The sequence below is a fragment of the Charadrius vociferus genome, unplaced genomic scaffold, assembly GCF_000708025.1.
Source record: "Charadrius vociferus isolate BGI_N301 unplaced genomic scaffold, ASM70802v2 scaffold51, whole genome shotgun sequence".
Lineage (NCBI taxonomy): Eukaryota > Metazoa > Chordata > Aves > Charadriiformes > Charadriidae > Charadrius > Charadrius vociferus.
In genome coordinates, this window is record NW_009646939.1 from 4,111,971 (window position 1) to 4,126,056 (window position 14,086).

At 38.1% G+C, this 14,086-nt stretch overlaps 1 protein-coding gene across 2 annotated transcripts in view; it reads right to left on the reverse strand.

The window, feature by feature from the left end:
• CLASP2 (cytoplasmic linker associated protein 2) overlaps window positions 1-14,086 on the reverse strand; it is a 150,318-nt gene that overhangs the window by 63,347 nt on the left and 72,885 nt on the right. For both annotated transcript variants that reach the window (XM_009894997.1, XM_009894995.1), the window contains 4 exons: window positions 9,650-9,729; window positions 3,225-3,317; window positions 2,439-2,584; window positions 893-1,028 (listed from right to left, as the gene is read on the reverse strand). In XM_009894997.1, coding sequence (XP_009893299.1) covers window positions 893-1,028; window positions 2,439-2,584; window positions 3,225-3,317; window positions 9,650-9,729 — 455 coding nt within the window. The remainder of the gene's footprint in view (window positions 1-892; window positions 1,029-2,438; window positions 2,585-3,224; window positions 3,318-9,649; window positions 9,730-14,086) is intronic.

The following is a 14,086-nucleotide window of genomic DNA, read 5'->3' on the forward strand; positions in this document are numbered from 1 at the left end:
TTCAAAAACATACTGAGGATGGCAATAAAAGGTGTGAGTGATTAAACCACTTAGGTTTCCAACAACTTACAAAATTAAAACCACGGATGAGATCATAGTGAATAGTAGTAAGTGCCTAGCATTAAGAACACTGCAGCTTTTAATGTAGAAACTACAGGCAACCTCCCACTTTTAGCTGAATCACAAAAATATCACTATAAGTCCCAAAAATCCAGCTAAATATTTTGCCTCAGACACCAGTCAGTAGCAGATGCTTAAGGAACAGACTACAAAAAACAGCTCATATACAGTATTCCCCTCTTCTATATGCTATAGTTTTAAGGACTCAGCTTAGAAAGTTCTTAAACCCGAGGATTAAAAACTCTGTTGGGCTTTTCCTCCAATAATTTATGATTTCTGAACTGATCCACGTATGTCCAGCCATTTCAACATTTTATCATTAACTCTGTGGTTCCAACTTTTTTTAATAGATACTCTTTTTGTAAAAAGAAAGTTTTGCTGTTGGTTTGTTTGGGGTTTTTTTGTTTTTTTTTTTTTGTTTGTTTGTTTTTTAAATAATCCTTACTAGCTTCTTAACTACTAGCTTGACTTTGTCTTTTTGAAAAAGGCAGTTAAAAGCCATTACCCTTTGGAATACACTTGCCTTTTTAAAATTAAGACATTACCAAAAAAAATAACAAAACCAGACTTGATTTTCATACCTATTCTTCCATCTTCACTATGTTAACACTGCCAACTGGTTTCAATGATTAATAATACCTGTTCACCTGTGAGAAACGTTACCTCGCCATTACAGAATGATTTATAATCCTGTATTTCAGAATTACTATCTCTGCTAAAAGCCACTACACCTGAATACTCCTAGCAAGCAAAGTGAGAGAAGAACACCTACCCGAATAATGAATCTAATGGCTGCACACCCAGAAGTTGCCATCACTTTGGCGCTGTTGGGAACCAGATTAAAAAGAGTAGGCACAATAGCTTCAGCGCCATGATCAAACTTGTTTCCCAGAACAGTTGAAAGATGGCTATTTAGGAAAAAGAAATAAAACTTGTTAACAAACATTAATTTCTTAGTCTTAAAATAACAAAGATCACTGTGCTTTTAAAAGATTTATCTTTCCAAACAACAGAATTTCTTAATTTCATTATTTCCTTGCCTCATTAGAAATGCAGGATTTGTTGAACATTTTTGTTACTTAGCAGACACATTAAGAGGCTGAACACTTAGTAACTTTATTTCATAATTAAAAACAAATGCCACAATTTGAAAGGCTAAAATTCTCGTGTCCACATAAAATATCACGGTATTCCTGCTTTTTAACACACTTTGAGAGCAAAAAATCGAAAATCTTACAGAAATTACTGTTTGATTTCTTCTTTTCCTTTTGAATGCAGGCAAAACTACTCAATTTATCACAATTAGCCAACCATAAAATTTTACTCCCTTGTTTATTTAAAGTTATGGTTTCAATTTCAGCAAAAATACGAGCACATTAAACACACACAATAATTTAACTGTCCAGTGGTGACAACAAACTCTTCTTCCGTGCAGAGGGATTATACAAAAAGAATTTGCTGTCAGCAGCAAATGACATTAAATATATCTAAGTTTCAGGGATCGAGAAAAACTCCAGGCATTTACACAGTACTTTTACACTACTTCTGACTTCATGTTAGAAAAGATCAGCATTTTCTGAAAGCCTGAACTTCCCTGGCAAACACAGTTGTATGCTTCAACAGGTCCCCATGGTCTCTTCAATCAGAAGACCAGAATAGCAAGGGTGAACTCTGGGGCGAATCTGTTCCAGATGGCCACTAAAAATCAGTGGTTACATTAATGCTTTTCCAGAGGACAAAAAGCCATCGAAAACATGAAAGTGTGAAAGACTGCCCTGGTGTAAAAATAAGGCTTTTCCTCTCCGCCCCTGAATTTCACGGGAGTCCCCAACATGATAAGAGTGAAGGTCTTATTTCTGTTTAGCCACAGCTTCTAAAATTATCATGGACAAGAAAGGTATTACCTAACCAAAATGTACTATGTCTCGACCACTACAGGGCAGCTCACTTTGTTATTACAAGTAATCACAGTAAAGTCCTGTTCCAATCACTCAAGCATAAGCGCTCTTAAGACTAGCCCCCAGTATCACAGTAGTACTTACAGCAGTTTGTATTAACTCGCACTAAGCACTCAGTGTAAGATGGTAACTTGTTCTTCACATACAATATGTTACAGGATTATCAACTATGTGTATCGCCTAAAAGAACAGATTCCTTTAAATTTTTCTTTTTCTCTACGGCTTCAGATGCTGACTTGCTGACTGTCAGTCATAGCAGTCCAACAAGATAATCTTTCCTGCAACACTGATGAAGCATCTTAAAGTCAAATTCATACTAAAATCTAGCAATGTACACAAATGCACTTAATCTATACTTACGCTACAGTAATGCATGCTTCTCTAACCACCTGGGATCTGAGATCCTTGGCCGACAGCTTGAACGCACCATCCAACAACCGTAAATGCTGGAAAAATCCGTCATACTGTGCAGCTCCAGCAACAAGCAATGATCGAACTTTCTTCAGCTAAAAAATTTAAGGCATTTAGTTTAGGACACTACCAATATGCATTTCAAATAAAAAAAAAAAAACAAACCATCTTTATTGCAAAAACATACGTAGCTATGTCTTTAAAACAAAGAATCATTTTGAAATATATGGCAGTAATTTAAAAACTGCAAAAAAATTCTATTACTTGAATTCTAGAGCTAAAAAGTCTCGGATCCCAGTCTACAAATATACAAATACATAATTCTGTTCACATACCCGTTTCCAAACACTAAGATGCCATAAACCTGACAAAAAAATAAAAATGCTACGTATACACAAACTTTTAATCCTGCAAGTGAAACTTATCATAGCCACACATAAGATACTAATGCTAGCAGTTTACCTGAAGAATACGGAATCTGGTGTAAATCCCAACTGAAACATACACTGTGGCTTTTAGAAAAGCTTCCAGTTAGATGTCAGGAAAAAATGTATTTTGGCCTTTTTAAAACACTTGCTCACACTTCTTTGGTATACAGAAATTCCAGGTGCAAAAATTAAAATGAAAATTCCTTCAATTATCTGGAATGTAATTACTTTAAGAAAAAACATATTAAGATATCTACCTGCCTGTGCTTTATGAAATACACCCACCCAAACTTGAAAAAAAGTTTACCGCATTAGTTCGTTGATCCCAATCATGTTTGTCATCTGAGAGAATTTCCCTGATTTTGTTCAACGTTTCTTCAAGTTCTCGACTAGAATAGATCTGAAGTATTAAAAAAAAAAAAACCAAAACACAAAAACACAACAACAGAAAATTTATATTGTTAATATCCTAGGTAACCTGATAAAGGAAAACACCTTGAGAAGAACCATAACCAAAATTTCATTAACTCCATTTAAAAAAAAAAAAAAACCAAACAAAAAACAATTCAAAACAAGTAGAGGTTTTAGATAATCTGCTGCAATATTACTGCAATTCAATTTCATTGTCATACTATTATAATGAAACTCAACCAACAGATTTTAACCCAATGCAACTCTCTCGGGGCAGGGACTCTCTTCCACGTTACAAGAGTGCATGGCTCTGTGAGGACCAAACTGGGCTGCTAGTCAACACTAAAAGAAAAGTTTATCTGAAAAAAATAAATCAAAACTTCAATAAGTTCTATATGTAGTATTACTCCAAGCCTATCATTTATTGACTTATGCAGCAAGTAAATAAATGCAAGAAGCAGCCCCCAATCGGAGTTCTTTTCTCGCTACACACTAACTCCTGCAAAATGGGGCTTGACCAATCTAATCGTGCATCAGTCACTATTTGCTAATACACGAATTAATGCATTTATTGATAACTGTACATGTACAACAGTGGATTTCTAAAGAAGAAAATAAAAAAACCTGGTCTTGAAGATATATTATTAGCATCAGAAATAAACTGACTTCCCTTCTAATCTCCTGACCATAAGCCACAGGATGCACTTTTCTGCTTCCACTGCATACGCAAAATTTAAAAGTCATCCGTCCATCTCCCCCCCCGCCAAATTGAGAACAAGTTGAAGAGGATATGAAGCAAATTACTAACCAGAAACTTATCTGGCCACAGTTTTTTCAAAAACGTATATTCAGCTAAAGATTTCCAATTTTCTGGTTCAAAAGTTGTTTACATAAACACATTGGGCAAAACGCAGTTGCCCATGCACAGGCATCTGGTGCCATCTGAGACACATCCAAGACATCCACTGGGGCTGGCAGATATAATTCAGGACTTCAAGGAAACTCCCACCCTTCTAGAGTGAAAGCTGCAGACCAGCATAACAACTCATGTAGCACCTAAACAGTAGTGCCTGATGCTCCCTCATTATTTATTTAAGTCCAAGACATAATTTTTTTATGTGCAAGAGCGCAGAGCATGTAGAGGAAACAACGACCAGTGTTAAGACACCTTGCTTTGCATGGATTGCTGAAGAGCTCACACTGGGCTCTTGAACACACTGAACTGTATGTCTATATGCATCTTTAATTTTACTGTAAAAAGATTTAGGAACATCTTTCATCTGTTCTACAGTTAAGCTGAACACGTATTTTCTACCAACTATCTTATTTTCCTGGGCAACTAGAAATTAGTAGAAGAGTTATTCCAAATACAGTCTGGTTTTCCAACTTCCTGAGTTTATCAAGTGAATTTAACTTCAAGTAGATATGGGACCCTAACTCTACTGACATTTACTTTTGTTCCAGTGCTTTAACGGTACATGGTTATGGAGGCCTCCATATTTCATGCCGGAATATTGAGGAGGTGGAAGACCTCCATGTTCTAAAACACTTGCATATCTGGTTTCTAGAATCAACAGGGCAGGAATCACTTCAGCAACAGATGAATTAGTACATCCAGGCCAGCTTCACTGTCATGTGGAAAACAACTTCTGTATATGCTTTACCAACAAAATTGAAGTTTTTATTACCACACAGCTGGGCAAACTTTCCCAGGGTGCACTGTGGAAGCAGCTTTGCAGTTCTATACAGGAGACACGACTGCATCCATAAAAACCAAAAAGCTATTCCTCATGATTACTGTTTTCTTCTTCATTAGAAGTCAGTAAACATCTGATGCACAGCATATTTTAAAAGAGCAAATGATTTAATGAAAACAGTGGGTCCAAGCGTAACAGACTTTCTACTCCACTGCCCACAAAATGGAACGTGAGTTTTGTAGCACCATTTGATATACTTATGTATACTGATAGCATAGAATACTTGTTACACAACACTAATTTATGCTTAACACTAATTCTATAGGTACCATACTATTAGGAATAAAAATTATGTGTGTCTTTGCAAGCATGTTTATCAACTCAAATTTCCATTATCAAAGAAAATTCTTATTTTCCTTTTAAAAGTGGAAGGGAGTAGTCACTGGTTAACTAAAGATGCAATTTCATATTACGGCGACCCTAACGCCATCAGAATTCATGACGCAATTCAACCTCCTCAGACTCCCTCTTTACCATCACCCATCTTTGCCCTGTCTCCTTCCCAATTCCGAGCTTTAACATACAAAATGCCAACCCTATGGGAGGAAAGGCAAAAATTTCTCTGCCAACTCAGCAGCCTATGCCAACTTATCACAAAAAAAGAAGTGCAACAGTAAGGGAAGCAGGATCACGCCTTTTGGTGGCAGCTGAGCCCTGTTCAGTGCACGCTCAAAACTTAGTCAGAGGGTCTGGTCAAGGTACAAATACCTTTCTCTAAGCTGACTCATTGAGTAGATCCTGAAAAATAGGATATTATTTGCTGTCAGGCTATGTGTTATCACAGACCATGTGCTGTAGTTACTGCCACAGGATTAAAACATGACAGGCAATCGACAACCACAGAAGCAACAGGTACAATGGGTTTATGTCCGCCCTACTTGCATGTCTAGGCAAAGAACTTAATTTTTTCTTTAATTACCTGGCACAAACAGAATTCGATCTGTGTGTGTGATTTCTGCTATTTAAATTGGCATTGTAATGAGGAATTTAATAAGTGGCATAATTTTATCTTGTCATGAAACTAAAACTAATTCCACTGAAAAATCCCAAATTGTCAAGGTTGTCCATACCTACATTATTTTCAGAGGAATACAAGATAATACTTGAATAATTTATTTTCTCCCTGCCCTTGATTAATTATGCTTTTAGAAGGTCAAGATGAAATTATGTGCTCAGTCAATGACACAATACATTTTTTTGTTCTAAAGTTCACACATCAAACTTTTACAAAAACAACTGAATTTGTTTTGAAACAAATTGTTGTCTACCTTGACGTCAGCAAGGCTTTCGACACTTTCTCCACATCATCCTCACAGGAAAGCTTAGGAAGTGTGGGTTAGATGAATGGACAGTGAGGTGGATTGAAAACTGGCTGACAGAGAGAGCTCAGAGGGTTGTGGTTAGCGGTGCAGAGTCTAGTTGGAGGTCAGTAACGAGTGGTATCCCTCAGGGGTCAGTACTGGGCCCAGTCCTGGTCAATATACTCAATGACCTCGATGAAGGGATAGAGTGTACCATCAGCAAGTTTGCTGATGACACAAAACTGGGAGGAGTGGCTGACACACCAGAAGGCTGTGCTGCCTTACAGCGTGACCTGGACAGGCTGGAGAGTTGGGCAGAGAGAAACCTTATGAAGTTCAACAAGGGCATGTGTAGGGTACTGCATCTGGGGAGGAATAACCCCATGCACCAGTACAGGTTGGGGGCTGACCTGCTGGAGAGCAGCTCTGTGGAAAGGGACCTGGGAGTCCTGGTGGACAACAGGATGACCATGAGCCAGCAATGTGCCCTGGTGGCCAAGAAGGCCAATGGCATCCTGGGGGGCATCAAGAGACCATGGCCAGGAGGTCGAGGGAGGTCATCCTCCCCCTCTGCTGTGCTCTGGTGAGGCCACATCTGGAGCACTGTGTCCAGTTCGGGGCTCCCCGGGTCAAGAAGGACAGGGAACTGCTGGAGAGGGTCCAGCAAAGGGCAACAAAGATGATTAGGGGACTGGAGCACCTTTCTTATGAGGAAAGGCTGAGGGACTTGGGTCTCTTTAGTCTAGAGAAAAGAAGATTGAGGGGGGATCTTATTAATACATACAAATACTTAATGGGAGGATGCCAGGGGGATGGGAGCAGTCTTTTTTCAGTGGCGCCCAGTGATAGGACGAGGGGTAATGGGCATAAACTTGAACATAGGAAGTTCCATCTTAACATGAGAAGGAACTTCTTTACTTTGAGGGTAATGGAGCACTGGAACAGGCTGCCCAGAGAGGTGGGGGAGTCTCCCACTCTGGAGACATTGTGATTCTGTGTGAAATTTTAACTATTAAATGGGAGTTACCCCTAATAAGCTGAACATATAGTTTTCTTCAATTTAAGCAAAGGCAAATAAACAGAGTTGTAAAAACATTTTGGTTATAATCTTAAATATGAAGGCACAATCCTCTCACCATAGTACTTCGCTCTTTGGCACACAGATCCAGACTATATCTCAAAATCACCCATCTTCTTCATGAACTGCTGTTATCCATTAGAGGGCAACACACACGCATCATTAAAGGTAAGTGCACCATCAAAGACAGAAAAAGTAAAAGCTCAAACACAAACAAGAGTAGTAACTATACTGATGGAAAGTATTTCCAACATGGGGACTGCAAGCTAGATATGAGTAAACCATATGATATTCCTCAAAAATTAATGATGAGCAGTCACTGGAACAGGTTACTGGAAAGGCAGATCTACCATTGGAGGCTTTTAAGAATGAGTTAAACATACACACACTGTAAGGAACCTCTATTTACTTGATTAATCCAGATGCGCTTAACCTCAATTCAGAATCGGATCCATTCTTCCATAATATAGTTCCCTTCCTTACTTTTAATGAAGCCACTACTGAAACCCACAAATGTAATGAAAACAGACAGACACAGGAATGGGCCCAAGAATGCACAAACAACTCCCTCTCCCCATTCTGTCTAACAAGTTTCCTTTGCTTTTAGAATTACTTGGCAAATTACAGGTCATAAACATTCATTCTTCACAGGGTCTAGTATAGAAACTTCTCTCTTCCTTAGTAATTAACATGGTCTCAGAACGTGGGATCTACATTTTTATGGAAAGATCAGAGATTGTCCACAACCAGAAGCATGAATTTGGACAGCAGAAGCCTTTATTCCTAAGGGTACAAAAAAAAAAAAACCCCAACAAAAAACAAGCAACTTTTTTTGGGGGGGGAGGGCTTGTCAGCAGGTCTTTCTTACGTTCTTATCCATGCAACAAATACCTTATTTGGCGTTCAACTACACATTTCTCCCCTGCCTCCTCAACTCAAGTGAGATTAGTAAAGACAAGTATATCTTTCTCTTCCACCTCTTACAGTTCAGGAACGACCTACCTTCCCAGCAGTAAGACAGAAAATCACATGTGCTTGTCAATGACAAACATTTATCCCACTTTTTTTCTTGCAATGTTATTAACCAACTTGAGTGATTAGAGAACTCTACTTGGGACTGCAATTACTAAAGCCCTGAACTACAAGCAGAATATTTTCTGTGCTGTGGAATGTGGCTCTGTTCAACATAACTGGGATAAATAATATTAAGAGCTCCATGTTTTTGCCCTCCAAAGAATTCTTAACACAGTTTGGAGAGGTAAAGAAAAATAAAGCTCTTACAGTGCGAGACAAAGATCTCCTTGATGTGACAGGGATTGTGGAGATAATGTTCCTTCATAAAAGCAGACAGTATTTCTGCCTACACAAGGAGATCTAATAAATAGCTACACTATCATCTTGGGAAATAAAAACAGAACAAAAGTATGTATCAAGAAAAGGTACTTCTACAAAATCCTTCAGGTGCTCGGGAACTATGGCTTTCTGAGTTGTCGGTTGCCTTCCACACCTCAGCTGGTCAAGGGAAACTTATTTAAAATAGGTCTAGGAAGATACAAGCATGCCAAATGACTCAACTGTGTGAAGGTACCAAATATGTGCAATTCCCACATTTAAAGAATAGAAATTAAAATCTGATCTTTCAACTAAGAACTCAGAATCCAACAGGTTCATTAGTATTCAAATAAGACGCTGTATTTCTTTTTTTGAAGTATTGCTAGAGATGAGGACATGAATGCCAGACGAGCATTATTACAGTTCAGACATATTTGAAAATACAATTCTTGCTTTTTAAATTATTTGCCTGTATTATTATTATTACTTGATTATCCCTTGAAATTGCACTCCTAAATTTTGCAAACATTATAGATATCTTTTTCTTATTAAAATTAAAAAATACAATTCTTTTCAGTAGCTCCCTGGATAAGATTAAGAAAAGCAATAATGGATTTTAGCTGAAACACAATGGGAAAATAATTAGTAGGACAGTAAAGAACAGGTGTTTTTTGGTAACTAACTGGAAAAAGTAAAAAGCTTTCCATCAAGACTGTCAATGCAGAAAGAAGGAAGAAGTAATAAGACTAGCTTAGAAGACTGTAAAATTACACAAGTTTTAAAAGTAGGCTAACACATAGTATTGCAAACAGCGTATTTCTGAAAACAAACGTGAGTATACAGAGCATCTTACCTGTACAGTAGGAACATCTGTAAATGCCTTAATGAAATCATCCTCATCCACAGCTCCAGCTCCTCCTTCTTTAGAGGAACCTAAATAAACATAAAATACTGTTAAACAGCACGTAATGTATGTCAAGGTTTTCAAACTGACATAAGCATCTTTCAAAATATCTATTTTCAAAGATTTAATATAACTTGTAAAAATCCTGAACATTCACCATGTGCAAAATTGCAAGATTTTGAACTCTGATTTCACCATGAAAAAAAGAGTTAAACTTTTTTTTAAAAAAAAAAAATGAACAATTCTGAGCAGTTTCCAATTTGACTAAGTTAATGGTTTCATTTATTCTTTTTATTTTTGTTTTTATGGGAAATATGTTTAGTATAACAATCCTCTAGTAGCTGTTTAAATAGAATTCTGACACCTACATCCTGATAATACAATTGTTCCCAAATAAAGCACAGAATTTCTAATGATTTACACTAAAGAGAGTTACTTGTCATTAAATGGAACTCCTCAGGATGAATTTTCACCTTAACATATGTGCCACAAGCAATCAGCCCTGGAAGTCTGGGGTTGGTTTTTTGGGTGTTTTTTTGTTGTTGTTGTTTGTTTAGGTTTCTTGTTGTCATTTTTTATATCTTGCTTAGCTGCCTTATGTGATTTATTTACCTTGTGCTTCCCAGTAGTCTCACGAGGAGCTAAGAAGTGCAAGGTGCATTTCTCAGTGTCAAAGCTCTTTCAACAAAGAAGGCAAGGACACAGTGAATGGAAGTGCGTGGGAGCAAAATCTGAACTCCACTGATTGAAGGCCTCCTTCTCAGATTGCTCATCCCCATGGGTGTTCCACAGTGGGGCTCCAGGATTGTATCAGCTGGAGGAAGATCCCAAGAACCTTCCAGATACGTTACTAAAAAGCTGTCATACCAAAAATATTTTCTCTCCAAAAGCTTCCACAACAGCCATGCAAGTAGTAAGACAGTTACTTCTGTGTGAGGTAAATGGGGGAACTGTTCTCACATAACAGGCAAAGATGCCTCAAATCCCAAGCAAAAGGATCAGGGAAGAATACTAACAGGTATCCAGTTCATTTCACACTACCAAATTCCATTAAGATCTTGTGTAGAAACTAAGGCAACTCCAAAAAGAAAATAATTTGAAAAAAAAAAGTCTGGATTTCTTTTTCTTGCAAATACTAGGGTTACCAAGAAAGCCCCCCCCCCTTTTTTTTTTTAAAGGAATGAACTCAAGTTTGCTATCCAAACAAAGAAAAAGGTCATCAGATCCAGACTACGCTACAAGCCTAAAACTCCAAGTATAAGGTGAAGCTTGGCAGAATCCTTCAGTATCTTCAATAATCGAATCAGGCAGATAATGTGACAAGACAGGTTAACTGCATGGAGATAGTCAGTCCCATAGAACATTTCCTTCTTGTCAAGGGGGGGGAAAAAAGGGGGGGGGGGAATCACTTACAGCAAATGAACGCTCAGGAACAAGGGTCTTGTTGGCCTCACTCTGAAAGAGTTGAGACAGTACAGGTGGCAGAATGTCCTCCCTAACTTGCAGAGCACAACTGAAATGGAGGCATCAGGCAGAGAAGACAAGTATTTTACTAACTCCAGGACAAATAAAAACCGTAAGGAAAAAGCAGTTAAGGCTGAGTGGTCAACCAAAACAGAAAGCTAAAACTTCCTGACAAATCCAACTCTTGGTGGCTGCGCTCTTAAAAAACATTTCATGGTTTACAGTCCCTGATCTCCTATTTATAGTACAGGGAATTATGTCTGCTGTGTTTGTGTACTCATGCAGTTTGGAAACATGAGGGTCCACTACTACTACACATTTGATGGCAAACTTACTAGATCTCAACACCTCTCTGCAGAACAAGATCTCTCACATGCCTTTGTGGCTGCTTAGTGTAGAAAACACTGAAGCAGTATCTAGCAAAATTTGGACATGGTGCCTGCAGTGTGATGCAGGAACATCTAACAGATTTTGACAGCATTAGCTCAAGGATGTTGTAAAGAGATGCTGTACATAACACACTTCTACATGTGTATCTCCAACACCATCTGTCGTAATTGCCAATGGCAGCCAGAAGGGAAAGAAGAAATTATAACCGCCTGTTTCTTCTCCCTCCAGACAGTAGAGGGAACAAGTCCTTCCACAAAGTGAATGAGTACCTGACCGACTGAAAAAAGGAAGAGGGAAAGATCCCATTTACACCCAGCACACACCCTTCTGCCACACAAACCTGCTCAGCTCCTAAAACAGAGGATGCCCTGGTCAGAGCAGAATTTTGTGGAGAGAAACCTTGAAAAGAAGCCATTTGGCACAGGGGTATCATGCTAAACTAGGAGGTACAAACAGCAGCCTGGATGCTCAATTCATAACCTTATTTGTCCCTCCCAGAATACTCCGACATTTAAGAAAGTCTCATAGTACCAAAATAATCACAGTCAATATGCAGTACATACTCAGGAAAAGTAAACGAAAAAGAAAGCTTAAAGGAAAGAACTTTTTTTTAAAAAAATGTTTAAAATTATATAAACAACGGTTCATAAAAGGTTTCTGTTCCTATGAATTTTTTTTAGTAAAACCTCACCCACTGTGTTTGTCACAACACAGTAAACCTCTACGAAACTCATACTACATGTTTCTTTGCAACCGGATAAAATACTAAGACTACAGTGATCCCGTGACACTAGAGACAAATTAACAGTTTATACAAGTCCTGCGTTGTTATTCAGTTACATAAATACCCAAGCCCCACTTTTAAAGCAGAAGAAAAAGTACTCTGCATTCCCATCCATTACTTACCAATTTTCTGCCAAGGAAATAAACTTACAGAAATCAAATATTAAAAATTGACACACAGAGGTCATGAACACAAAACCACAGAAAATGCTTGGATTTCAAGTATTCCAAGTGCACTCCTGTACGCTATAAAGTACAGATTAAAAGGGGACGAAGTTGCCTTTGCTAAATAAGTAAATAATGTTGTCTTTAGTCTGCCTTAAAACATCGCACTTAAAATCAGACAATTGCATGGACCACATAACAAATTTTCTTGCACCTTAATATCATTCAATAAGAGAACAGCCTTTACCTAAGGAATAACAATTTCTGACTTTAAAGGAAAAAAGAGGAAGGATTGACTACTATTTAAAAGCCATTTGACATAGCCCAGGCACTCGGCATTTCCCACCTTCCCTAGTCTCAACAACTAGTTTATGCCTACAGACCACTTTTAAAATTAATATTCCCAGAAAATTGTTTGATTGCCTCTTTGCCTGGTAATAGAAAAGCTTATGTGTTTTTTGGCAGGCGACACTTCAAAAAAGTTATCTCTAAAAGCACATTCACTATTACTTCACTAATCTTTCTTTTCTACTGCATGATCACATATGCATACCAAAATAAAGTGTGAAATAACTGTCTTCTCTTTATACTGTACACAAGTCAGTCTGTATTGCAAGAGGAGGAAAAATATTGTTCAACCTTTCCCTTTTCCTGATCTTTTGGTAGGCATGTTTACCGAGTCACTCACAGTCACTGTTTCTGTAGAGACTAAGCAAAAAGTAAGCCAACTCAACTCGTTGTTTCCCAATTCAGGAGAAAGTCTTTTACTATGCTAACAAGATACGCAAGTCACAGACATGCAGATGTCTTCAAAGAACTTCCCAGGCTTTTGTAAGGCTTGACTCTCCTCCACAAAAGCAAGAGCAGAGCTTTAGAAGATTCTCATTTCAGACAGCACTGCCTTCAGATATCATCAAAACTGATGTATCTGACAGAGCATGCAGATTTTGATAAGCTGTTTTGTTGTTGTTGCTGCTTACCTTCTCAGACCAAGATGCGATTATAAATTTCTTACAAGTATCTCTCTCAAGTGTTAATGCCTTCCACTGAATAATGCATGTTCCTAACTTTACCCACAGAACACATGATCCTTTAAGTGCCCAGCAGACAACTAAAATCCAGAGCCTCGCTGACTAGCTTTTTCTTAAATGAGTGCAATTTACGTTACCCTTCCTTTGGACTCAGCCCACTGAATCCAACTGAGCCTCCCTCAGCTAAGACCCAGAGGACAAACGCACCTGAAGATGAGGGAGAAATGCCTTGTGTGGATTGTTATCTACGTTATTTGATAGTTTTCACTTATAACCTTTACTTATTCTTATCCTTCAAGCACCCTGGTTAGACAGACTCACAGAGAGACCTGGAAGCCTAAGTTCCACTTCAGGAAGCTGGTAAGAACCTCCTGAACACAACAAATAAACTTGCTATCGAAATAAATTACAGCAGCTTAAGTTTTACAGGGTGTTTTGTGTTCTGTTTTGTTTTTTTTTTTTTTAAGTGCAATGTGTGTGAGGATGGCGGCAAAGGAAACAAACCCCTTACCTCCCGCAGACTACTAAGAGAGATGACATCTTGGCAAGTTAA